General features: G+C 52.5%; 1 protein-coding gene across 1 annotated transcript in view; it reads left to right on the top strand.

Annotated features, from left to right (window-relative positions):
- BCR (BCR activator of RhoGEF and GTPase) overlaps window positions 1–25,075 on the top strand; it is a 121,422-nt gene that overhangs the window by 45,373 nt on the left and 50,974 nt on the right. Inside the window, exons 2-4 of the mRNA XM_059408941.1 lie at window positions 17,034–17,206; window positions 23,825–23,929; window positions 24,245–24,430. Of these exons, the coding sequence (XP_059264924.1) occupies window positions 17,034–17,206; window positions 23,825–23,929; window positions 24,245–24,430 (464 nt within the window). The remainder of the gene's footprint in view (window positions 1–17,033; window positions 17,207–23,824; window positions 23,930–24,244; window positions 24,431–25,075) is intronic.

Raw genomic sequence — 25,075 nt, forward strand, 5'->3', positions numbered from 1 at the left:
GGAATGCGTGGTCTGCCTGGGTTTCCACGTGCTCACCTCTCTGGGGCGGGGTGGGGAGAGGGATGGCGGTGCCACTGTGGAGGTGAAGAGATGCCTGGAGAGCCCCCTTAGGTAGTAGGCTAGAGTCTAGTTCGTGAAGAGCAGGAATCGGCCTCATTCTCTTCAGGTCTCTGTGGGAAGTATGAGCTCAAGTCCTGGGCCCTCCCCAGAACCTGAGTGAGGTTACCAGCCTGGTAGCATGACTGCTGGGCACAGTGAAGCAGGCTGTTACTCTACTATGTGCAGTATTTCTGGGAGAAGTGCCAGGCTCACAGCTGGTGTCCAGTATCTCTGGGAGCCTTTCCAGATGCCTCATTTCCCCTGGGATCTCAGCATTCCTGAGGGAAGGGCCTCTTTCTAGAATGTGTACCCCTAGAATGGACCCAGGGCCCTTTGTGGTGCAGTGGTCCGCTCTGCCCACTGTGGCTTGAATCTCTCTCTGGAGGACTTGCTTCTCCTAAAAGGTGCTTTTTCAGAACTGAGCATACCACAGACCCTCAGCAGGACCTGCCTGGTGTGCTGGCTGGGCTGACTGGTGGCAGAGATGGAGGCCTGAGTGGCCAACTGGCCGCTCTGCCATTGGGGAGGGGGTCTTGGGTATGTACATTCTGTCTCCTCCCGCGGTGCCAATGCCCAGGAAAGCAAGAGGGAAGATGGGCCTGGTTCCCAAGCCTGGCTGACTGGGGAGTGAGCATGGAGCCTGCACCAGGCTGTCACACTGTGATGACAACTGGGATTACCACCTACGGTGATAATTCCCACATGACAGTTTCAAGTTTCAGGTCAAGAGCTGAAGCTAGTCCTCTGTCTCCTCTTTCATCTGGACAGAGATCCTTGCTGGCTTGTTCCCTGGCTCATTCCTCAGCTGTTCTCAAGGCCTTCTGCTCCACAGAGACCCTGTGACCCGCAGACTCTGTGCCCCAGGGATTTGAATGGGGAAAGCTCTGCTCCCACTGATCCTGGCTGCAGAAGAGAACAGGGGGAGCACCAGAAGAGACCTACGGGATGGAGGAGAGCCACAGCCTCCCTGATAGACCCGCAATGGTGTGCTGAGAAGGGCAGGGTGGAGCTGCCATTTGGAGCCCTGGTGGGCTCTGCATCAGGGCAGATGGATGGGATCACTCTGCCAGGTCACCCTCTGACCCACAGCAGCCTGAGTCCCGGTCCATGCCATGGGTTCTGCTAACACATGGTTTGCCGCCCAGAGAAGAATCTTCCCAGTAGCTCCAAGCACGTGAGCTCCTTCTCTCCACCACCACCCCCTGCCCCTGCCCCATGTCCTTTCCCAAAATAGAGCCTTCAGCCTCACAAGGAAGTAGAGGCTAATGCTGAGTGCCCCAGGAAAAGCCAGGCAAGAGGTAATTGTGCAGTTTTCTGGACAGGAGCTCCAGTAACAACCACAGGAGTAGCTGAGGTTCCTGATAATTATGATGAATGATGCTTATGCTTCTGGATGCCTCCTCCCTCTGGCAGGAGAAAGGTAGCCTGCTTGTCACCCCCTCAGGGTGTGAAGGTGGAGTGTCATTATCCCCATTTCACTGGTGGGAACATGGAGAGATGAAACGAGCCTCGGAGTGGCTGCCGTAATCCCAGTTTGTTTGTTTCTTTTTTTCTGGGATGATGGAGGAAGGCCCTGGAGGTTGGATTGGGGGGGCGGGATGTGGAGTCTGGGAACAGAGGCACTGCATTTCCTTCTCCAGATATGCAAGTCAAGGATGGTAGAGCTCCTGGCCACTTGATTCAGGGGCACAGAAGGTTTTCCAGAAAAAAAAATCTGTTCTGTCCTAGACTTTGAGAACCTGCTGCCTCCTGGTCTGTTCCCTTGTTTTTGACACCAGGCACTTCTCAAGTTCTGGTGCAGAATGTAAAGTATCCCCCTTGACTCCTGCCACTCCAGCTCACCTCCGGTTCATCCCCAGGATGCCTGAAGTCAGGGATCGAGCTCGGGGCGAGGCTAAACCCTCTGAACCTCCAGGAGGAGGCCTTGGCCAGGCACACCTACCTGCCTGGCTGGATCCCTGCTTTTCAACTCAACTCATTAGCTGCAGGCCTCAAGGAATGTTGCTTCCACATCTAGACTTTTCAGGTTTTATTCTGTGAGACAGGGTATTAGCTTTCTTGTAGAGGTGTGAGGACTTGAGGCCAAGCATCTGGACAGTGCGTTACCGTGACTGTGTGTCGCCCCCATAGAGGTCTCAGAGCCCCTGACTCAGGCAAACATCTCAGATACCTTCCCCTCTTTGCATCTAGAAGCCAGCGAACCTCTCAGGAATGCCATAGATTGGGGTGACCCAGGACTAGAACAGAGAGGAGCTTCGAGACTAGCCCCCAGGACTCATCCAGAGCTATGATTCTGTAGGGCAGGAATGTGGGCAGACAGGAGGTTGGTTCCCTTGTCTGGTGGGAAGTCTGTGACTCCCAATGGAAAGGACCTGGGCCTTGGAAATCCACGAGGATGGAACAGGGCTGTGGTAACAAAACCCCACAGACCGGGAGACTTAAACAAGACATTGATTTGTTATAGTTCCAGAGGCTGGGAGGTCCCAGATGAGTGTGCTGGCCAATCAGTTCCTGGTGGAGACCTTCTTCCCGATCTGAAGACCTCTGCCTTCTTGCTGTGTCCTCACATATCAGAGGGACAGAAGAAGTTCTGATCTCTCTTCCCCTTCTTAAAAAGGACACTAATCCTGTCATGGGGGCCCTACTCTCACGACTCATAACCTCTTGCGAGGTTATGAGGTTGAGATTCTCATCTCAATGAGGTTGAGATCAACCTAATTACCTCCCAAAGGCCCCACATCCAAATACCATCACATTGGAGGTTAGGGCTTCAGTAAGTGAACTCAAGGGGGACACAGACATTCAGCCTGTAACGGGCTCACAGGCATATCGTCATTCTCTCCCCAGCATGGGTCTCTGACATGTGGGTGCTGTGAGCTTATCATTTCGATACCTTCAGTTTCCTTATTTGTGTAGAAAGCCCCCTTTCAGAGGTGAATGAAGGGAGCAAACTGAGCTCCCCTTGTCAGGTCTTGAGGTCAGGAAGGAAGAAGGTGCTAGGGTTTCACTCAGGTCTTCTGCCTTTCCTGTTCTCCCCTTGAGGGAGGGGCAGTTGACAGAGTATTTGGGCAGGGGTGTCCAGAATGCTTGGCTTCTAGAATTTCTGATTTGTACAGTTGGAAGATATCCTGGTCTGTTCTTGAGTAGCACAGTCTGAGGCAAATCTGCAATAGCTTAGCTTCTGTTGGAGAGCGGCACTAGTTAAGACGAGCCCAGGAGGGCGTGAGTATTTTGGGTGGCTGCAGGGTGTGAGGCTCAGGGCTGGCCTATGAGGCACAGTGGCTGCTCTTTTCTTCTTTCTCTGCTGTCTGAGTCTGGAATGTGAAGGTGCTGTGGGTGTGCTGCTGAGCGTGGACAGCCCCCAAGTGGCTGCAGCTGGCTGGCTGGGCAGAGTCCCATTTCCATATGTGGGTGAATCATTGACCACAGAGACACTGGGAGGGAAGCGGCTTCTCAGAGCCCGTACCCGATCTCCATAATTACTGTATGTATTAGTTTCCTAGGGCTGCCTAACAAAGAACCACACACTGGTGGCTCACACAAGAGACATTTATTGCCTCACAGTTACGAGGCTGGAAGTCTGAGATTGAGGTGTTGGCAGGATTGGTTCCTTCTGAGGGCTGTAGGGAGAATCTGTCCCAGGCCTCTAGTTTGTGTTTTTTTGTTTTGTTTTGTTTTGTTTTTTTGTTTTTTTGGTTTGTAGATGACTGTCTTCATGTTAACATGACATTCTCTGTGCTGCTCTGTCTTTAAATTTCCCTCTTCTGAGGCACGTGGGTGGCACAGTTGGTTAAGCATTCGACTCTTGGCTTCAGTTCAAGTCGTGATCTTGGGGTTGTGAGATCAAACCCCACATTGGGTCTGTGCTCAGCACAGAGTCTGCTTGAGATTCTCTCTCTCCCCCTGCCCCTCCCCATTGCTTGTGCTCTCTCTAAATAAATAAATAAATAAAATCTTTTTAAAAAGTAAATAAATTTCCCTTTTCTGTAAGGACACAATTGTATTGGATTTCGGCCCAACCTAATGAACTCATCTGAACTTGGCAAAGACCGTGTCTCCAAATAAGGTCACATTGGGATGTGTTGTGGGTTGGGACTTCAATATGTAAATTTGGGTGGTGGGGAGACACAGTTCAACCCATAACACTGTGCTTCATTCTTCTTTTTAAAAAATTTCTAAACCTGGCATATCTTTAGTTTTTTAAGCATATCATTCAGTCCTGTGAGATAAATTCACATTGTCATGCAACCATCATGTCCACTTATCTCCAGAACTTTTCCTTCATCCCAAAGAGAAACTCTACACGCTAAGCAGTAAGTCTCCCAGCTGCTGACAACCCCCATTCTATTTTCTGTTTCTATGAACGTGCCTATTCTAGGTACTTCCTATTGTCATGGATTGAATATTTGTGTCCACCCCCCTTTCATATGCTGAATCCCCAACTTGAAACATGATATTTGTAGATGGGGCCTTAGGGAGATAGTCAGATCATGAGGGCAACCCTCATAATGGGATTAGTGCCCTTATAAGAAGAGACCCAGGGAGAGCTAGCACCCTCTTTCTTTCTACCCACCCAAGACAAGGCCATGTGAGCACACAGCAAGAATGAATGCATCTGTCTGCAAGCCAGGAAGAGAGTTTTTTTGTTTTGTTTTGTTTTGTTTTTGTTTTTGTTTTCCTGAATATAGCACTATTTATTTATTTATTTATTTATTTATTTTCAGCATAGCAGTATTCATTATTTTTTCACCACACCCAGTGATCCATGCAATCCGTGCCCTCTATAATACCCACCACCTGTTACCCCAACCTCCCACCCTCCCGCCACTTCAAACCCCTCAGATTATTTTTCAGAGTCCACAGTCTCTCATGATTCACCTCCCCTTCCAATTTACCCCAACTCCCTTCTCCTCTCCATCTCCCCATGTCCTCCATGCTATTTGTTATGCTCCACAAATAAGTGAAACCATATGATAATTGACTCTCTCTGCTTGACTTATTTCACTCAGCATAATCTCTTCCAGTCCTGTCCATGTTGCTACAAATGTTGGGTATTCATCCTTTCTGATGGAGGCATAATACTCCATAGTGTATATGGACCACATCTTCCTTATCCATTCATCCACTGAAGGGCATCTTGGTTCTTTCCACAGTTTGGCGACCGTGGCCCTTGATGTTATAAACATTGGGGTACAGATGGCCCTTCTTTTTACGACATCTGTATCTTTTGAGTAAATACCCAGGAGTGCAATTGCAGGGTCATAGGGAAGTTCTATTTTTAATTTCTTGAGGAATCTCCACACTGTTCTCCAAAGAGGCTGCACCAACTTGCATTCCCACCAACAGTGGAAGAGGGTTCCCCTTTCTCCACATCCCCTCCAACACATGTTGTTTCCTCTCTTGTTAATTTTGGCCATTCTAACTGGTGTAAGGTGATATCTCAAGGTAGTTTTAATTTGAATCTCCCTGAGGGCTAGTGATGATGAACATTTTTTCATGTGTCTGATAGCCATTTGTATGTCTTCATTGGAGAAGTGTCTGTTCATATAGGAAGAGAGCTCTTACCAGAACCCAGCCCTGCTGGCACCTTGATGGTCAACTTCCAGCTTCCAGAACTGTGAGAAAATAAATTTCTGTTGTTTCATAGACTCAGTCTGTGGTTTTTGGGTAAGACAGCCCCAGCAAAGTGATACATTCGTATCAATGGAATTATGAGGTGTTTGTCTTTTTGTGACTGTCTTATTTCACATGGCATAATCTCAAGGTTCACCTGTAACCTTGGTTCACCTGTAACATGTGGCAGGACTTCCTTCTTTTAAGGCTGTGTAGTACTCCGTTGTATGTGTACGCTGCATTTTGTTATCCATCCATCTGCCGTTGGACACTTGGGTTGCTTCTGCCTTTCTGCCATTGGGAACGATGAAGCTCTGAACAGGGGTGTACGTGTACTTCCTTTCCTAACTCCCCCCAGGCTTCCTTCAGGGAGGTCAGTGCTGAGGTGGAGGTGGGGAAAGTGGGTATTCCTCCTGCCCTTCATGGCCCAGCGCTGGCCTGGGCTCCATACTCTGACCCCCGGAACGGGGAAGCCCTTCCTTCCCACCGTCTTTTCCCTCTTGCTCTCCACGTTTCCTTTACAAAGTGGGAATAGAATGGGGGGAGCCACAGCCGTACAGTGACCATGTGCCTCACTTCCCGCATTGCTCCCAGACCACAGTCCTGCCCTCAGTGCTAGCCTCTCTTGAAGGGCCCGGCTCACCTCTATTGCCTTGTGCTCTCCACACCCCGTGACTCCTCTGGCCAATTGCCTGCAGCCAAGCCTTGGCTTCAGGTGCTAGAAACTCATCATCCCCTTTGTTCTTCCTCCTCTCTCCATGCGAGTCCACTCAGTCTGGGCCTGTTCGTGGCATTTGTTGTCATGATGTACCATTCTTCTGAAACCAGGCCCTCGACCCATTTGCCTGGAGTGACCATTACAGAAGCCTCCAGCTGGGTCCCACCTGCCATGCCATACACAGATAGTGCTGCCAGAGTGTCCCTGCCCGTATTCCCTGGGTCCCCCTCTTGGTCCAGACCTCTGTGACCCTTGATACCTCCTCTAAATCATTTCCTGGGTCCTTGGTCCAAAGTCCAAGGCTCTTTCCAGCTTTACTTCTTCCTGGCCCTCCCGCCTCATTCCCAGCCTTTCCCAGGCCTTCCTCATCCCCCCCCCCCCCCCCCCCCCCCCCCCCCCCCCCCCCCCCCCCCCCCGCCCCCCCCCCCCCCCCCCGCACACCCTCCCACCCACCGCATGGGGTACCTCTGCAGCCCCTCTGCTGGTTGAAGGCCCAGTAGTTCTTCCATCCCACACAGACCTCACCTCTGTGAAGCCCTTCGGGCCCTCTCCCCGAGCTGGCCGCCTCTTACCCCATGGCATCACTTTCAGGCCATGGGCTGTGCCTCTGTTGGTCTCCTGGGGCTGCCATCACAAACGACCATAGGTTCAATGGCTTAAAACAACAATGCGTGTTCTTCCACAGTTCTGGAGGCAGAAGTCCAAATCAAGGTGTGTTGCAGGGCCCTACTCTCTCTGGAGGCTCTAGGGGAGAATGCTTTGTCACCATTTCCAGTTCCTGGTGGCCCGGTGCATTCCTTGGCTTATGACCGTGTCATTTCAATCTCTGCCTCCAGCTTCACATAGCCTTCTCCTCTCCTGTCTCTCATAGGAACACTTGGCTTTAGGGTTAGGTCCATTGGATAATCCTGGGTGATCTCTCAGAGTCCTGAATTTAATTATATCTGTAAGGACTCTCTTACCAAGATAAGTTCCCTTCGTGCATTCCAGGTGTTACAATGTGGATGTTATCTTTTGGGGGGGGGGGCATTCAACCCACTGCTGTGTCCTTCCCACCTTCATGTTCTGTGGGGAGCCACTGTCTGCCTCTCTGACCTCAGTAGGTCTTGGAGTGGTTACTTCCCTGGGGAGATGGTCTCTGCTGTCCCACCTGAGGGTCTGAGTGCCCCCCCCCATAGGTGGCTTTGCCATAATACATGTCATGTCACTCCTGGGATTCTGCTGGCTCCCCAGGGGCTGGAGCTGGGGCTGTGGCATCTGCTGTTATGTACCCAGCACAGCGCCCAACAAGAAATAGAGGTGTCCTGCATCTTGGCTGAATGTCCGGGACTCGCTAAATATATGAGCTTGATTGTCTGAGGCCAAACTGCCTCCAAGAAATCTTTCTGAATCTTGTCAGAGAATCATGGTAGTGCTGGAGAAGAATAATCACATCATCAATGGCCAAGGGTTGCAGCTTCCCAGCAGGTGTCCCATCCTCCGCCTGCCCCACCCTGCTGATTCCAGCCCCAGAACAGAAGTGATCTTTCCCTCCTTGAGGATTAGGTGGGTCCTTGGAGACAGAAGAAAATCTTTTAACAGCTCTCTCGGGGCTAACTGGGGAGTCCTTGTCTACCCACACTGGGGACATTCAGTCTTTATTGCTAAAAGTCACCCGCAGCGTTGACCTTGTGGTGATTCAGTCTCCAGCCAGCTGGAACCCAAGCCCCCGGTGGAAGAGTCATAAGAGCTATTGTATTAGTAGGCCTATCTCTTCCACAAGGGCTCAGCCTTGTTCAGGGCATCTCAAGCTGCCTGTTGCTGAGGCATTGGTCCATGAGCAGGGCAGGCTCAGGCCCTTCCTGACAGGCATTTTCTGGTCTGTTGGGGAGACTTGACTAGCCCCAGGGCCTTCTGTGTGCCCCAGGCTGGTCTGGACCGTGACCTTCCACTACCCAGGCAGCTGGGGCTTTCCATGCTAGCTTGGTGATGTCATTGTTGGGGTGGCAGCATAAAGGACGAGAGCCCCCGGGATCCTAGAGTGCCCCTCCTTCTCCCACAGAAGCAGAGGCTCTGACAGGTGGGCTATCGCCAGGGTATGGTGGCCAGCTAGATGGGGGACATCTTGTTTGTACAGAATTTTGGTTCCCCCTCCGTCTAGATGCAAGAAGGAACAGCTGCCTGCTGAGGGTAGAGCAGAAAACAGAAACACCACCCAAACCAACCGCATAGCTTAGAAAGTAATGCAGCCTGTGACTGCCTGCGGGTTGCCTGGGGTTATGGAGCCAGGCAGTACTGACGTCTGTCCGGAATGATGTTCTTGGTCTTCAGGAAACAGCTGGATAGTGTTCCGGGTTCCCTGTTTTAACAGAGGAAAACAGATCTTTTTTTTTTTTTTTCCTCTCTTTTTCTTTTTGAGGTGGAATGACAGAACATAAAATGAAACATTTCAAAGCAAACAGCTCCCCATTAAGTATTCTCAGTGTTATGTGACCACAATTACTGGTCAGTTCCCAGACACCCTTATTAGCTCAGAAGGGAACCCCGTACTCATGAGGCATCTGCTTGGTGTCTACTCTGGAAATTTGGTAGAAACAGAATCAGGTAATCTCTGGTCTTTCAGGATGGCCTTCTTCACTCAGTGTCACACCTTCGAGGTTCACCCATGTTCTTGTCTCTATCGGTACTTCATTCATTTGAAGACTGAATGATCCTGTTGTAGAGATACACGACAATTTATTTATCTGTGCGCCAGCTGATGGACAGATATTTGGGTGGTTTTACTTTTTGGCTGTTAGTGAATAATGCTGCTTGAACATGGCCTGAGTTATCCCAGTACAGGCTTTGCTTGGAACCCCTGTTCTCACTCCTCTCGGTTGTAGGCCTCAGAGAGGAATCTCTGTGTCCTGTGCTTACCAGGCTCAGCCCTTTAGGAACTTGTTCAGAAGGTGACCCAATAGGCAGGTCACACAGATGGAGCCAGGCGTAGTCAGGCTTCACCTGTTCTTATCTCGGAGAGGCCTTTTCTTGTCTGAAAAATGAGCATCTGGAAGCTCCTGGTCACCAAGGGGTCAAGGTGGATTCAAGGACATCAGCGCTGGGCCTTGCCTAGAGGAAATGCCCAGCAAAAGCGTAGCAGGTCATTTGCGAAAACACTGACTTGCTCTGGCACTTGTGAGGCTTTTCTGCTCTTTGGGAAACTCGCTCCCTGGAAGCACCACAGATATTCTCCGACTGCGCCTGGGGTTCTGCCACATAATAAAGAAGCCAGCAGAGCCCCACGCGGCCCATCCTGCAGGTAGAATCTGCTCCCAGTGCACAAGTTGGTGGGAAGAAGGCTCAAGGCCATGCATGAACGTGGCATCCAAAGCCAACTCAGCTTGGACCTATAGAACCTGTGTGCTCTTCAGTGAGATCTGGCTTTCTGTCCCAGCCAGGGTTTTCTGAGCCTCTCTGGGAGGCACAATGCCCAGCTGGCAGGACCCGCCCCTCTTACCCCTCACGGATGTGAGCTGCCATCTGGAAATTACCAGCCCCATGGCACTTTCAGCACAGTGCTGGATGCTTACAACCCAGGAGAGGTGCAGGGCCTGGGGGAGGGGGGCGGGAGTGGGGAGAGCAGGGCATCTACAGATACGATGAGGTGGAGGGCTCAGTGCCTGCCTCTGCAAAAACCTGTCCACAGCAGCTGGCAAGCCACCAGAAGGAAGATGGTGTCTGAGCCTCTTTTACCTCAGTAAATAAGTATGACCTAGCCCTTTGCTGACAGTGTAGACAGGCATAGGAGACCACCCTGCCTCAGTCTTAATGCGTGATTGAGTTCCTCCCACCCATACCCAAGTTCCCAGGGTCCCTTCTTATCTCTCCACCCTGGGATGTGTTTATCAGGATCCCTCTCCTGGCCCTTTCCAGCTGTTTCTGTGTCTGTTCTGGGTTGGGAGGGCTGAGAATATGATCTTTGTTCCTTCTGAGGATTTGCTCCAGGCTCTCATCTCGGGGTGCATTGGTCAGAGGGTGGAACAAGAGCTGGGATCCGGGCCCCGCACCTGTGGCAGCAGCAAGGCTACAGAAGCAAGATCTGAGGACCCTCCAGGTACATTGGGTCCAGCAGGGCCTCCTCTGCTTGGCAACAGCCAGGAGACCTGTGGCCGGGGATCTGAGATTGGTTCTACACATTTCCCAGGAGCCCTGTGGCAGAGACCCCAGCAGGGCCTGGCAGAGGCCTTGTTGTGTGATGCATGCTCCTGGCTCACAGATAGGAAAATTGGGAAGGAGTGTTAAAGTTACTGGAGCTGTTTGATCCAGGGCTGGGCTAAGGGAAAGATAGGCTATGGGGAGCAGCTGGGGACCCAGGACCGAAGAGGAGCTAAGAGCATTTGGGGCTTGGAGGGCAGATACACTGTGGCCCTCTGAGGGTGGGGAGGACAGCCCCTACAGGGCTGTGGACACATGTGGTGCTGTGCTCCTGAGGAGTCCTGCTCCAGCCCCAGGTGTGACCTGTGATTACCAGAGTCTTCCAGGCTGGCAGGGATCTCATCCAGTCTGGGTCAGGAAGATGTGGGTGGACAGGGAAGTGGCCTAGAAAAGGTGATGTGTAAACTCTGAGAGCAGAGGGATAGCTGCTGGGGACAGTGGCTCCACCGGTTTGACTGGTTGGTAGTGTGACAGACACCTGGACTCCTTTGATGGTTATACATACTGAGCAGGAGCAAGGCCTTCCTTTCTTGTCCTTGGTTGTTGTTGTTGTTTTTTTCTTGTTTAAGATTTTTATTTGACAGAGACATAGCGAGAGAGGCAACAGAAGCAGGGGGAGTGGGAGAGGGAGAAGCAGGCTTCCCTTGGAGCAGGGAGCCCGACACGGGGGCTCGATCCCAGGACCCTGGGATCATGACCTGAGCCAAAGGCAGATGCTTAATGACTGAGCCACCCAGGTGCCCCTCTTGTCCTTCATTATTAAACACATACACATGGAAGACTATAGTGGAGCCTGGGGACCCGCCACCCAGCCTGCTCTCATCAACTCAGGGAACACACTGCTTGCAAGTTTTGATTCTGTGTGTGTTTTAGATGTGGTTCCAGGGGGCTGTTGGTGATGAAAGGGAGGAAGGGAAGCTCCCCTGGGCCCTCTCAGCTCAGCTACCCAAGCGTTGCCGCTGTCTGGGAGGGACCTTCGGGTTGTGTGCGTGTGCTTTGTACTTGTTACATAACATAAAATAGACCGTTTTAATCACTTGCAAGCATGTAGTTCAGTGGCCTTAAGCACATTCACGCTATTGTGCGGCCATCAGCACCATCGCTCACCTTTTTCCTCTTCTCAGACTGAGGTGCTGTACCCACAAAACAGTAACTCCCCAGTCCCTCCACCCCCAGCCCCCGGCAGCCACCATTCTACTGTCCCCATGAATCGACTATTCCAGGTCCTACCTATAAGTGGACTCACACAGGCAATTTGTCATTTCGGGACATGCTTATTTCCCTTCAGTTAGTGTCCTCAAGGCTCGTCCATGTTGTGGCCTGGGTTAGAATTGCCTTACTTTTAAAGGCTGAATAATAACCCACTGTGTATCCATCCCACGTTTTGCTTATCTGTTCATCCCTCAGTGAACACTTGAGTTGCTTCCACAGTTTGGCTATTGTGAATGATGTTGCTAGGAATATGGGTGTGCATATACCTGTTTGAATTCCTGCTCTCAGTTCTTTTTAGCATATACCCAGACATGGAATTACTTGATCATACAGTAATGCTGCATTTAATTGTTTAAGGGGATTTTAAAAAAATATATTTACTTACTTGAGAAGGAGAATGCAAATGTCTGAGCATGAGCTAGCAGAGGGGCAAAGGTGGGGAGGGAGAAGCAGGCTCCTCACTGAGCAGGGAGCCCACTGCGAGACTCCACGTGGAATCATGATCTGAGCCGAAGGCAGATGCCCAACAAACTGAACCACCCAGGCACCTGAGGAAATTTTTTTTTTTTTTAATGTTTTATTTATTTTACAAGTAGGCAGAGAGGCAGGCAGGGAGAGAGAGAGAAGAGGAAGCAGCCTCCCTGCTGAGCAAAGAGCCCGATGCGGGACTCGATCCCAGGACCCTGAGATCATGACCTGAGCCTAAGGCATAGGCTTTAACCCACTGAGCCACCCAGGCGCCCCAGGAATTTTTTTTTTTTTTAACCAGTGTTGTCCTTGAGGTGTGAGAAGGGGATGTGGTCTGGGCTGACTGGGACTTATTCCTCCCACTTGGGGTGGCTGTCTTTTTTCCTCGCATCAAAGACTAGATTTTAGATTTGCAGAGTGCTGGGATTGTGGCTGCTAAGCCGACTGGCCTGGAGAGGAGGAGGTTTTGGATTTCACTGTGCATGTCCCTTTTCCACCCTAAGCCAGCCGCTGTCTGCCAGCTCTGAACGGGCCTCTCTCCCTGCCCCCACCCTGCCCTCCTCCCTGCTGGTTAGCTGCTCCAGAGATCAGCCTCATTTCCTGAGCCTCTTGTAGCTGTCGGATCGCAGGCCCTCCCCCGCTGAAACCAGTATTTGCCTTCAGCTTTGGGTAGAACAAGGCTTACCTCAGCCATCAGGTGCCCAGTCCTTCAAGGTAATGAGACCCCGAGAGGTTTTCCCAGTAGATATTAAGAGGGGAGAGCAAAGCCCCTGCTCCCACTTTGCTCTAATTCTTGGGAAATGGCAGTTCCCAGAGCCCACGCCCCCCCAGGAATATACTTCATTCTAGGAGGGAGTGAAAAACTGTGGTGTGAGAGGAAGACTGGTCCCTGCTGCACTTAGGATGAGGGATGAGGAAAGGGGGGCTTTCCTCTTTGCCTGTCACATTGACATTGAAGCAGGCTGGGGGTTCTGGATTAGCTGGGACAGTGGGCTGAAGCATCCCATGGAATGTACCCAGCAGTGACCGCTGTCTGGACTCCAGACTTAAAAGCGTTAGTTCCTCGGACATCAGTTTGTGGAGATGCATCAGAGTGGGAAGCACCTGGGTATTGAATTGCCCTGATCCTAATAATTACCCTGTTGAGTCGGCTGTGGAACCTGGTTTCCCTGTCTCACCTGGTGGAGGTGAGGTATCCACATCATAGTCAGTGGCCCCACACAACCCTGGCCTTTGGGCAAACCTTCACCAGGCACTTGGTTTTACGTGGGGTTTTAATCAGGTTGTTGCTAAACTAGCCCTTTGTTTTGCACATGTGGACTCTTGGGAGTATTTAGAGGGAGCCCTGGGCCCCCCCATATCTGACCCTCAAGTTCTTACTTGGGTCTGACCCTCAGGTTCTTACTTGGGGCATCACTTGGTGTTAATGTGACCTGGGGCGCGAGTGCAGTGTGGTCATAAGCCAGGACATCAGATGGTGATGCTCAGAATAAGGGTCTTCTTCCAGGTGATGAATATGTTGATTTCTTAAAGCATTGTTATTTCAAAAAAAAAAAAATAGTTTAAAGTTTCTTAGAAAAGCTATGTGGACAGTGAAAATTCTGAGCTAATATAAAATCCAAGTCCAGAGGAGGAGCTGGGAGCAGAGGAAGGATGCTGTTGAAGAAGGTAAGGTCAGGGCGCCTGGGTGGCTCAGTGGGTTAAGCCACTGCCTTCAGCTCAGGTCATGATCTCAGGGTCCTGGGATCGAGTCCCACATCGGGCTCTCTGCTCGGCAGGGAGCCTGCTTCCCTCTCTCTCTCTGCCTGCCTCTCTGTCTACTTGTGATTTCTGTCAAATAAATAAATAAAATCTTTTAAAAAAAAAAAAAGGTGAGGTCAGGAGATAGGCAGGGCATGGCTAGATGATCTGCACAGTGACCTAATGTTTTATTTTTTTTAAGATTTTATTTGTTTATTTGACACAGAGAGAGAGATCACAAGTAGGCAGAGAAAGAGGATGTAGCAGGCTCTCTGCTGAGCAGAGAGCCCGATGTGGGGCTCAATCCCAGGACCCTGAGATTTATGATCTGAGCTGAAAGCAGAAGTTTAACCCTCTAAGCCACTCAGGCGCCCCAGGACCTAATGTTTTAGAGCAGAGCTGGCCTCCACCCATCTAGTTTAGTCCATATGCCCGATTATAAAGTCAGGAAAACGGAGACACGGACAGCTTCAGGGACCTGCACTAATACTCACAATTTGGTAGCAACCTGGACAGGACCAGAGCCTCCCTTCTGGGAAATGCACACCACAGCTCACAGAATTAGTCTACCTGCCCCCACCCCAACCTTGAGGATGTGTCGTGGGTTGCAGGACTAAGAGTAAAGACCCCTGCGGCCCAGGGGGTCACTCAGGACACCTGTGAGGAAGGCGTCTGGCAGCCAGAGTCTTCTGTCCAGGACCTGGACAGCCTTGGGAAGCAGCTTCCATGAAGGGCAAGGTTTCAGTAGGGGCTGCTATGATACAAGGTTTGTATCATGGATGTTGAGAGGACAGGAAGTCCTCTGTGTTCATTTTGGTTAAAGAAATCTGTGATTCCTCCAAAAGGAAGTAGAAGCTGAAGTCGAATCTGTTTTGGGGGTGGGGTGTGACGCTAGGGTTCTGTATGAACAGATTTGTGCTTTTTAATACATTTGAACCCTTCCCTTCTGTCCTCAGGGATGCTGGGCAAGAGCTAGTTAAGTGCCTTTATAGATGCTTAGGAGGAGAAGACAGAACCTGGCTTTGGCCTCTGACTGTCCTGGTAGGACAGTACAAACCCCAGCAGAGTAACATGTGGTGATCGTATCAGGAGCCCATGAGGTAGCCCAGGGATTAGGGAGACCAGGGGATATTAGTATAGCTTATTAGGGGACATGGTAGGAGCCCACCCAGCTCTGAGGGTCCCCCAGCCTATCTGCTAGCCTGTGCTGGGGCCTTCTGTGGACACATACAGCAGCAGAGCTCAGCCCGACCTCTGCGATCTGCACCTGTACGGAGACAGCAGGGGCACAGCAGGGTTGACAGGACAGCAGGGTGCCGGATGCTATCTCTTGCTGGTGCAGCAGTCTTAGCACTGCTTCCTGCGGGAACGCCAGGAAGCCTTTGCAGCCACCAGGGCCCAGACCTCCCTGAGTGTCTGATTCCATGGGTCTCTCTTGTTTTTGAAGCTCCCCAGATAGTACGAATGTATAGCCAGAGCTAAGGACACCTGTGAGAGGGCATGTGACCTGCTGGGCCCCAGACAGAGAGGATGTGGGAGACGCAGAGGGGAGGCAGCTGGGATGTAGGTAGATGAGTCGAGCCGGGCACTGGCAGCCCTTAGAGCCGGGGGTGGTGAGCACCTGGTCACTCCAGCCACAGCACCTCTTGGCTGCCACATGGAAAGAACTGGAAACAGTCCCCCTCTAGAGTTGCCTAGGAGGTCTCTGCTGCCTGGCCTAGGTGGTATGGTGACACCAGCGCCTGGAGCTTGAGCCCCAGACTAGGTATGCTTCATGGTGGAAGTTGTTAGAAACTCGTAAGTAAACAGTGCAGAAGCCACCTGTGGTGGTGAATTTTGGACAGGGCTGGTTGCCAGTGAGTCGTGGTAAAGGTGATGTAACCCAACCAAGATGGCCTCACGGAAGTCCCATTGGCTATGAAGGCACCCTTTAGAAAGAGTTAAGAAGTGACTGTCACATCAGGCTTGGAGCAAACTGGGCCCTTGTGGGTTAATGTCTTGGTGAGGATTCACTGATTTAGAACAGTTTTGAAAACAGAGCTACAGAAAGGCAGGTGAGGACACCCAGGTGGCTCAGTCATCAAGCATCTACCTTTGGCTCAGGTCATGATGCCAGCATCCTGAGATCGATCTCCCGCATCAGGCTCCCTGCTCAGTCGGGAGCCTGCTTCTCCCTCTCCCTCTGCTACTCGTGCTCTCTCACTCTCTATCTCAAATAAATAAAGAAAAATCTTTAAAAAAAAAAAGAAAAGAAAGGCAGGTGAAGGGGTGGTATGGACTTTGTGATTTAACTGGGGAGGAAGGGACAATTGTCTTCAGTTGCCTTTAGGATTGGAGGTGTTCTGTATAACCAGAGAGCCCCACAAAGCAGGGAGCCGGCCATAGGGTAGGCCACTCTGTCCTCACAGGGATGCTCAGATCGGGGTAAAGGTGGTCTGGGATTCTGCCAGACCAGATGGGAAGTGGGATGAGAGTCAGCCAAGGGAGCAGGGTGGAGTGAGGGGAAGGGGCTACAGTGCCCTTTCCCTGGGTCTGGCCTGGCAGGCCTGGAGCACTGCTCACGGTGGCCAGGGCTTGCACCTGGATCAGCATGATCTGTGCTCCTCGCCCCATCAGATCCCCTTGGACAGGTGCACAAGGACCACCCCTAGCAAGATGTTCGCTAGCATTGGGGGTCCATCTTTCTGTAGCAGCTCAGACCCATCTCCAGGACAAGCACAGATGTGTCCCAGACAGTGTCCCTGCAAGCCCGGTCTCATTTTCCGGGGAGCATGCCACTTTTTTGGCCCCACCTTGCCATGTGGTCTTTGCTCAGCTGGTTGTGAAGTTGAGGTCAGCCTACCTAAGATCCTTGTTCAACACCTTTGGGTGACAGACATCATCAGCCGATTGCCTGCTGGAACAGGAGGGGTGTGCCCCCCCCCCACTGCCCTGGCAGCTGGCCCTCCAGCCCCTGACCTTCTGGCTGGCTTTCTCTGTCTCTAACACAGCTGCTTCTCTACACACACAGATACATCGTTTGGAACACCTCCTGGGTATGGCTGTGCTGCAGACCGGGCCGAGGAACAGCGTCGGCACCAGGACGGGCTGCCCTACATCGATGACTCACCCTCCTCATCACCCCACCTTGGCAGTAAGGGCAGGGGCGCACTGGCCTCGGGAACCTTGGAGTCCACCAAAGCGGTGAGTCCCAAGGTGGTAGGGCCAGGTGTGAAATGGGGCTTGGGCTTGGCTCCGGACTGCTGTCCAATTGGTGAAGGCGCCCTGGAGTGCATCTACTCTCTCAGGGGTAAGTAGCCAGTAGGTGATACCAGGAGCAACCAGTGGTTGAAGTTACTAAAAACCCCTTCTTCATTCCCCCATCTGGTGTACCTGTAGTTCTGGAGATAGCCTCCCGGGGACTTTGAGTAGGGAAATGATGGAACAGTCTGCTGAGCTGGAAGAGGCAGGCAGCACGTGCTAAGGCTGAGGACGCCACCACCATCCTACTTGCAGGATGTGGTGGCAGCCCCAGCCATGGCGCCGAGGGGCGGACAGGGGCAATGTCTGGGCCCTTCCCTGTGCCACACGCAATGCCCTTGCTCCTTTTTACCGAAAGGGCTGCTGTTAATGACTCTGTCCATTTGGCCAGGGTCTTTCCCTTGAGGTTTCATTGTCATTAACAATCCTGTAGTCCCCTTCACTTTGGAACATGACAGATAACTTCTCTCTTTGGTTTGTGTCTGGTGATGTTCCCTCCAGGTTTAAAAATGAGAGGGATCTGCTTTTCTCCATCGTTGGTAGAAAGTGCTAGAAGTGTATCTTTTCGCTGTGGCTGGTTCTCTGCTGGGCTGGTGCCTTCGCAGTGGGATTGCTTCTTCCTTATGCTCTTGTGATTTCTAAAGACCCTGGCACTGGGCAGGCTGCTTGTCCTGAACTGTGAGGTTGGGAGGGGAAACCCGTGCATAACACATACACACACCTGTCTTGTGCAACTTTTTTGTCGTTGTTTTTAGGATTTTATTTATTTATTTGAGAGCAAGAGAGAGACACAGAATACAGGTGGTGGGAGGAGCAGAGGGAGAGAGAGAACAGACACCCTGCTGGGTGGGGAGCGCGATCCCGGGACCCTGAGATCATGTCCTAAGCCCAAGGCAGATGCTTAACCGACTGAGTCACCCAGGCATCCCCATTGTGCAGCTTTTTATCCAACATCTGGTTTTGCTGTTTTACAGATTAGGAAACTGAGGTTCAGAGAGGCGAAGTTACTTGCTCAGAGTCACACAGCTACCAGCTTCGAAGCCCTTCCTGAGTTCCTCAGATGACACTCGTGTAACCACCTTGCCTTTGTCAGTGCACTCCCTTGCTTCCTGCTTCACAAGCATGAGCTGGTACAGATGGGGATCTTTCTGGTCCTGAATAAGTAGGCTGAGTCCTGAACTTGGGATGAGGCTGCTCCAGGAGGCTGATCTGCCCTCCCTGTGCCCCAGACCCCATGCGGCTTGGCTGCCCACCCCCACCAGGCTCCTGCTCTCAGACCTCATCTACACTGACTTAGAGTTCCGCCCTCACCTTTTAGCCACAGTTCAGGGGCTTATCTGCGGTGGAGCCTATCCAGATCCCGTGCCTTCTGCCTCTTTGGGCGCCCCCATGGGAGCCCATAGACGTGTCTCACATCTCTGCCTCCCAGCAACAGCACACAAGAGTTGTGGTTTCTTGACGTCCTTGCCAGTACTTGTTTTCTGTTTTTTTGATAGTGGTTATCCTAGTGGGTGTGAGGTGATAAGATGGAAATTTAATTGAAAAAGGGCTATGTAGCCTTGTTCAAGAAGCCCTCTGGTTAGGTGCTTGGAGGCACTTTCCACTGCCCTGGAGATAGACATGGTTTTGACTTCCTGGTTTCCTTGCCCGTGCAGTACCCGGACAATATGACTTTCTTCTTTCATTTTTTATTTTTGGTTCAAAGAAGACAGCTGTCACTTTCTAGCACCCACAGCCAGCATGCTAGTCTTGAGACCCCAGGTTCCCTGTCCCAACCAGCTGGGTTCAGGAAATCCCTGCTCAACTTTCCCTACCTTCCCAGGGGGTGCTCCTCTCCCTCTGCTGAGCTTGAGCTCAGTCCCTTCTAGGGACCCTTCTCTGTGAACTCCTGGATGGCAGGTCTGTTCTATGAACGCCTGCCCCCAGGGGAAGGTAGGGAGTCAGCAGAGGCCAGGAGCCACCTTGCCTGGGGTGCTGTGGGAAGGACCCAGGCCACATTGGGTGGCTACTGGTGACCAAGGTTACCTATGACTTTCTCCAGCCCTGGGCTTTCCGAGGTACCTCCCCATCTTGACCAAGCTATTTCTTCCTTGAGTGATCACTGTGTGATCCCAGATGGGGACAGAAGCTGCAAGAGCCGTGAGGTACACATCCACCATTTCTTCATGGCCAGGTGGGGCTATGTGTTAGCAAGCCCCTTGGGGTTGCTAGGAAGAAGAGCAGTAGGCCATTTTGATGACCACTGCTTCTCTCCCCTAGGAGGGCAAAGCTGGCATTACTGACCTGAGGCACTGTCATGGACACTCCTGGAAGCTATGCATAGAGCTGTGGGCTAGCAAGTAACCTTCCTTGAGCAGTGTCCGGGAGAGGGGTGAGGGTCTGGCATCGTCCCCAGCTGCCGTCCTGTGGCCTGAGGAAGCAAGGCCCGTGGTTTGCCACGTCAGCACAGTCAGTCCTTCCTGGGGTCCTCGAGAGTCCCGATATCAGAGAGGGGAGCCGACATTGTCCAGCAGCCCCTGCCCACTGGGCTCTGGGACACACTGTGCGACTCTGCTCCCACAATGACCTGCCAGGTCCTATCCGCAGGGTAGAAGCACTAGACCTCAGCACGAAGGGGCTGATAACACCTCAGCCCACACTTCTCATGTTCAGGGATACTTCAGGGAGTGGTGAAGCTGCACAGGCCACCAGCCAGGGGCTTCTCTTGGGCGTATTGGGGCTGAGAAAGCAGATACACACTTGTGTACTGTTGCTTTGCAGAAGTGGCCATGCCCATGGACCCTTTGAGGGTTTTGTTTTTGGCTGGGGGTGGGGGGTGGAGGGGCGTTGATTTTTTTTTTTTTTTTTTTAGAAGGAAGCCAAAGTAAACACACATGTTCAATCAGTCACTCCTACTCAGAAGTCAAATTTGCATTTTTTATAAAGAAGTAAATGCTGGCTTAGGAGTGTTTGAAGACGGACTGACCTGCTCTATAATTTTGCTACCGGCCATCACCACACTGAGTGTATCTGGTCACCCGTTGCGCTCATGGAACAGAAGTTGTAACTCTGACTTGAGCTTTCATCTGAGCAACCACAAGTCCATTCACTTTTGTGATTCAGTGGTTAGGTCAGTGGTTCAAATCACGCTTCGATTGCATGGGTGCTCAGCGAGGCTTTGCATCAAGCACAGGAGGATAAGTCATGCCTGTACTCCTGTGGCTCATCCTGGCCACACAGCCCAGCTCTGGGTCCTGGCTTATCCAGGGATACTGTTTGCTCACATCTGTCCTCCTGGCAGAGCTGGGGACAGCAGGAGTTTGGCCAGCCCACCTGTCCTCTTTCTCCTGAGGGCCCTCGAAGGGTGGTTTATCCAGGGGCAGGCACAAATCATACTGGATGTTGGCACTCTTTCTTCAGAGGACTCTGGGGCGCCAGGATCCCCCCAAGCTCGGGTTCTTACGCAGAGGCCAGCCACTGGCCCTCTGCTGGCTGGGCTCCAGGACTTCTGCCAGCCCTGTTGCCAGTGAAGGCATGGCCCCTGCCAGAGAGAAAGACAAGTGTCCTTTGTCCAGCAAACTGGCTTCCAGCTCCCAGCTGGGAGCAGTCCACCCCTTCCATAGCTGGGTTTTTTTTGTTGTTGTTGTTGTTTGTTTTTTTAGATTTTTTATTTATTTATTTGACAGAGAGAGATGACAAGCAGGCAGAGAGAGAGGAGAAAGCAGGCTCCCTGCTGAGCAGAGAGCCCGATGCGGGGCTCGATCCCAGGACCCTGAGATCATGACCTGAGCCGAAGGCAGCGGCTTAACCCACTGAGCCACCCAGGCGCCCCTTATAGCTGGGGTTTTATACCCTGATCAGCCTGCCACCCCGCCACCTTGGGGCTGGGGGTAAAGTATATTCCCTGAATTCTGCCCTGCTATCCATACTCCTGCCACTCTCTTCCAGCTCCTGCCCTTGTGGATCTGGTGGAGATTCTGTTCACCCAGGTCCCTCTGGGTTTCCCCCTTGTCATGCCCAGTTTGTTTTTATCTGCTCTTTTGGCCCCAGATCTGTGTGGCTTGTTCCCTTCTCTGCCCCCACCCCCTCCCTGGCAGAAGCCTTCCAGCTGGCCGCTGCCTTTTTCCAGCTGCCCTTTTCGTCTGGCTTCCTCTCCACCAAGATCTCCCTACCATCATAATCCTGACTGGATTCATGTGCCCTTTCCAGAACTGGCACGAGCCCAGAGCAGGCTTATAAATAACCCTGGCCTTGGCCCTGCCCTTTGTTCCCTCATCTTCTGTGTTTCTTTCCTGCCCTTTCCTTTAAGGTGCAGTTGGCTGGCTTCTGAGCCATCCTTGTCAGCCCCCAGCCCCGTGCCGGAGCTCAGGAGATGATTCCTGGTCCACAGAGAGGTGTTCGCACCCATGTCTTCTCCCCAGGCCAGCACATTCCCCCGGCCAGACGGTCCCCTGAGCTGACCACGCCCTTCGGAACGGAGAGAGCTGGTGTTGGCGCCATCCTGCCTGCGCTCTTTTTCCTCCCAGCTTTCCAAATTGTGTGGGTGGGAATGAGACGCACCGCCATCCACGTGAGCACCAGCATCTCATGCTGGGTGGGGCTCCTCCATGTCCTGTCCACCCCCAACCCCCGCTGCCCACAGCACCCCCACCGTGCTCACAGTAGCAGGATTGTTCCTTAGGACACAGCAGGGCGGGGTGGGCGCCTGCTGCTGCTCAAAGAGCCCGCTGTCCCCTTCACCTCTACATCTTCCCTTGTTTGGGGCACACATGGCACCTGGACACGGTGGGAAGCATGTTCAGGGGTAGCTGAGAGCTGCTTCTCCAGCATGCTGCCCCCATTCATGTTGTGACCTTCGTGGGCTGAGGTGAAAGGAGGTGTCACGGTCCCCTACCCTGCATGTCCGTGCACCATGTGCTGCACCCCAGGCCCTGGAATGGGCTAAGCTGACAGTTCTGGATACTGGCTCTGGCTTGTCAAACACATAGGGGTTCCAGAAGGAGCACTCAGAGCTTCTCAGAGATACAGCCTGAAGGAGGCCCCAGCCAGGAGTTCTGGATCCCTTCGTGGGTTTGTGTGTTCATTGTGTCTTCCTGGAGCACCTGTGTGTTCCAGGCACTATGCTGGCACAGAAAGTTCCAAGATCAGGCACAGTATGCCCTCGAGCTTTCTGCCTGTGGAGCCACTGCCCAGTGTGCCCTGGGGGAGAGGGCCTTCTGAGGGGGACGGGACCTGAGTGTTCTTTCCCTGGAGTGATGCTTAGCCATGATCATGGTGGCTGCCCCCTACACATGCTTGAGTCCACATACACACTTGGGCATGCACACATGTACATACATATGCAGGCACCTAGCTCATGCACACTAAGGGATTCCCAGAGCAAAGTGCTGGTTTAGGAAGACTATTAGGATGGTCCAAGTGGGCAGTGAGGATGTGATACAAGCCCCAGGGACCCAGAAAGCAGAAGCAGATGGGGCTTGGGGATCACATCTTCCTTCCCCAGTTTACACCCAGGTAGCTGATGCCCAGGGCAGGAGCACAGTTGCCTAAGACCATGGTGCTCCCCGGGCAGGCCTTGCTCTGTGGCTCTGTCCCCCAACTCCTGTCCCTGGGTGCTTTCCACTGGGCCAGCCATCTATACCACACAGTGCCTCCCTTCTGCCAGGCCAGGGAAGTGGAAAGGGCAGCAGGGTTGGGGGCACACAGAGGGACTATGCTGAAGGGTTCTGATTCTAGGCTTTTTAGAGACACAGTGAAACTTGAGCTGGCTTTAGGTCCTTCCTGGAACCCAGTGGTTCTCACGTAGAGGTGATTTGGCCCCAGAGGACATGTAGCAACATCTGCAGACATTTGTGGCTGTCCCAGCCAGGGGTAGGAGAGGGTGCTGCCCAACACCCTACAAGGCCCCCCCAGCATCCAAAATAGAATCCTGCAGCCCTGGATGTCAGCAGGGCCGAGTCAGGAGCCCTGACTCCTGATCTCCCCTGAGTGGTTCCAGAAAGTGGACCGTAGGGATAACCGTCTGGTTTTACACCCAGGGGCTGCCGCGGTATGGTTGCTCATGTTCATCTGCAGGTGGGAAACTAGTGGCAGAACAGGCAGGGATGTCTGTCACTTTCTGTGGACTACAGTGGGGCTCATCAGAACATGGGCAGGCTGTGGACACAGCCGTCTCTGATACCAAGTCCTTCACTGGGGGTCGGGGAATGCGTTGGGAGGAGTGGGCAGGAAGTCAGAGCAGACTTCATTGCCTTTGGCATCAGCTTTGGTGTTGGGTTACTGGGCCACTGTGACAAAGTACCACAGAGTGGGGGGCCTTGCCCTGACTGTTCCACTTCACACTGCCCGTTTCCCATCGTCAGACCAAGGGTGGCCCTCAGCTTTGCTGGGTGACCCTCCAGAATTTACTGTGGCCATGAGCAAGTGGTGGGCTTGGCAAGGCCCCCATGCTTCCCTTTATTTCCCCACAGAGACTTTCCCAGAGGCTTGATCTCAGGCTGTTAATAAACAGGCCTTCCTCTCTTAGAGGGGCCACCTCAGGCATCATCCCCCAGGTCTGACCTCAGTCTGTTTCTCCTGCAGAGCGAGCTGGACTTGGAAAAGGGCATGGAAATGAGGAAATGGGTCCTGTCTGGAATCCTGGCTAGCGAGGAGACCTACCTGAGCCACCTGGAGGCCCTGCTGCTGGTGAGGAGGGAGTAGGGGCCGAGCCAGGTCCCAGACCCCAGGGCACCAGTCAGAAGGCGGCACCCTCCCTGGAGGGTCATTCCACCTCTGTAGAAGCTGGACCTCCCCGTGGGGTGGTGGATACAAGCGTAAGACAGGTGCCAAAGCAAGCTGGCTTTGAATTTTTATTTTTAGTGGGAATTTAAAAAGAAAAGCTCATATGGCACATAACCGTGATTTTCTGTGGTCATACCATACACCTGAAAAATGGTGAGCCCTCTCATCAGTGCCACCCTCATGGGTCACCTTTGCTGCCTCTCCTGTGCCCTCTTCCAGCCCATGAAGCCTCTGAAGGCTGCAGCCACCACCTCTCAGCCTGTGCTGACGAGCCAGCAGATCGAGACCATCTTCTTCAAAGTGCCTGAGCTCTACGAGATCCATAAGGAGTTCTATGATGGGCTCTCCCCCCGCGTGCAGCAGTGGAGCCACCAGCAGCGAGTGGGTGATCTCTTCCAGAAGCTGGTGAGTGACTCAAAACAGGTGCATAGCCTCCTTCCCGGAGTTCGCAACTCTGCAGGGGTCAAGCCTCTGCCTTGACCTGCTGGTGTGTGTTGCCAAGGGCTCTGGGATACAGAACCCTTATTTTAAGTAGACTCCACACCCAACGTGGGCCTTGAACTCATGACCCCAATATCAAGAGTCACATGCTGTACCAACTGAGCCAGCCAGGCGCCCCTGGAGAATTTTATTTAAGTGGCCTATGGAGGAGGGACATGCTCATTAAATATTAAAGTAGTAGAAAAAGTGGCCCTAGAGCCTGAAGGAGGGCCCTGGAGGGGTGGGGTGGGGTCAGGAGACAAGCCATTGTGTGACCCTTAGCTCCTACCACCAGCTGTTTTCAGAACCTGGAGGCGATTTGATGCTGACTTTGAACATGACACCCTCATGCTTTGTAGAAATCAAGACTGGTTCTTTTTGTGACTGCAGAGCCTGGACCCAGGCACAGCCTCGAAATGAAAGGTAGTCTGGCTCCAAGTAGTGGGGTGCAAGGAGGTCCCCAGGTGCCCGTCCCACCTGAGCTAAGGCAGCCAGATAAGGCAGCTCCTGTCCTTACCACTGTGGGGGTGAGAAGGTAGAGGAACTGTGGGTAACTTGCTGGGACTGCAA

Source organism: Mustela nigripes, chromosome 8 (assembly GCF_022355385.1).
Source record: "Mustela nigripes isolate SB6536 chromosome 8, MUSNIG.SB6536, whole genome shotgun sequence".
Taxonomy (NCBI): Eukaryota; Metazoa; Chordata; class Mammalia; order Carnivora; family Mustelidae; genus Mustela; species Mustela nigripes.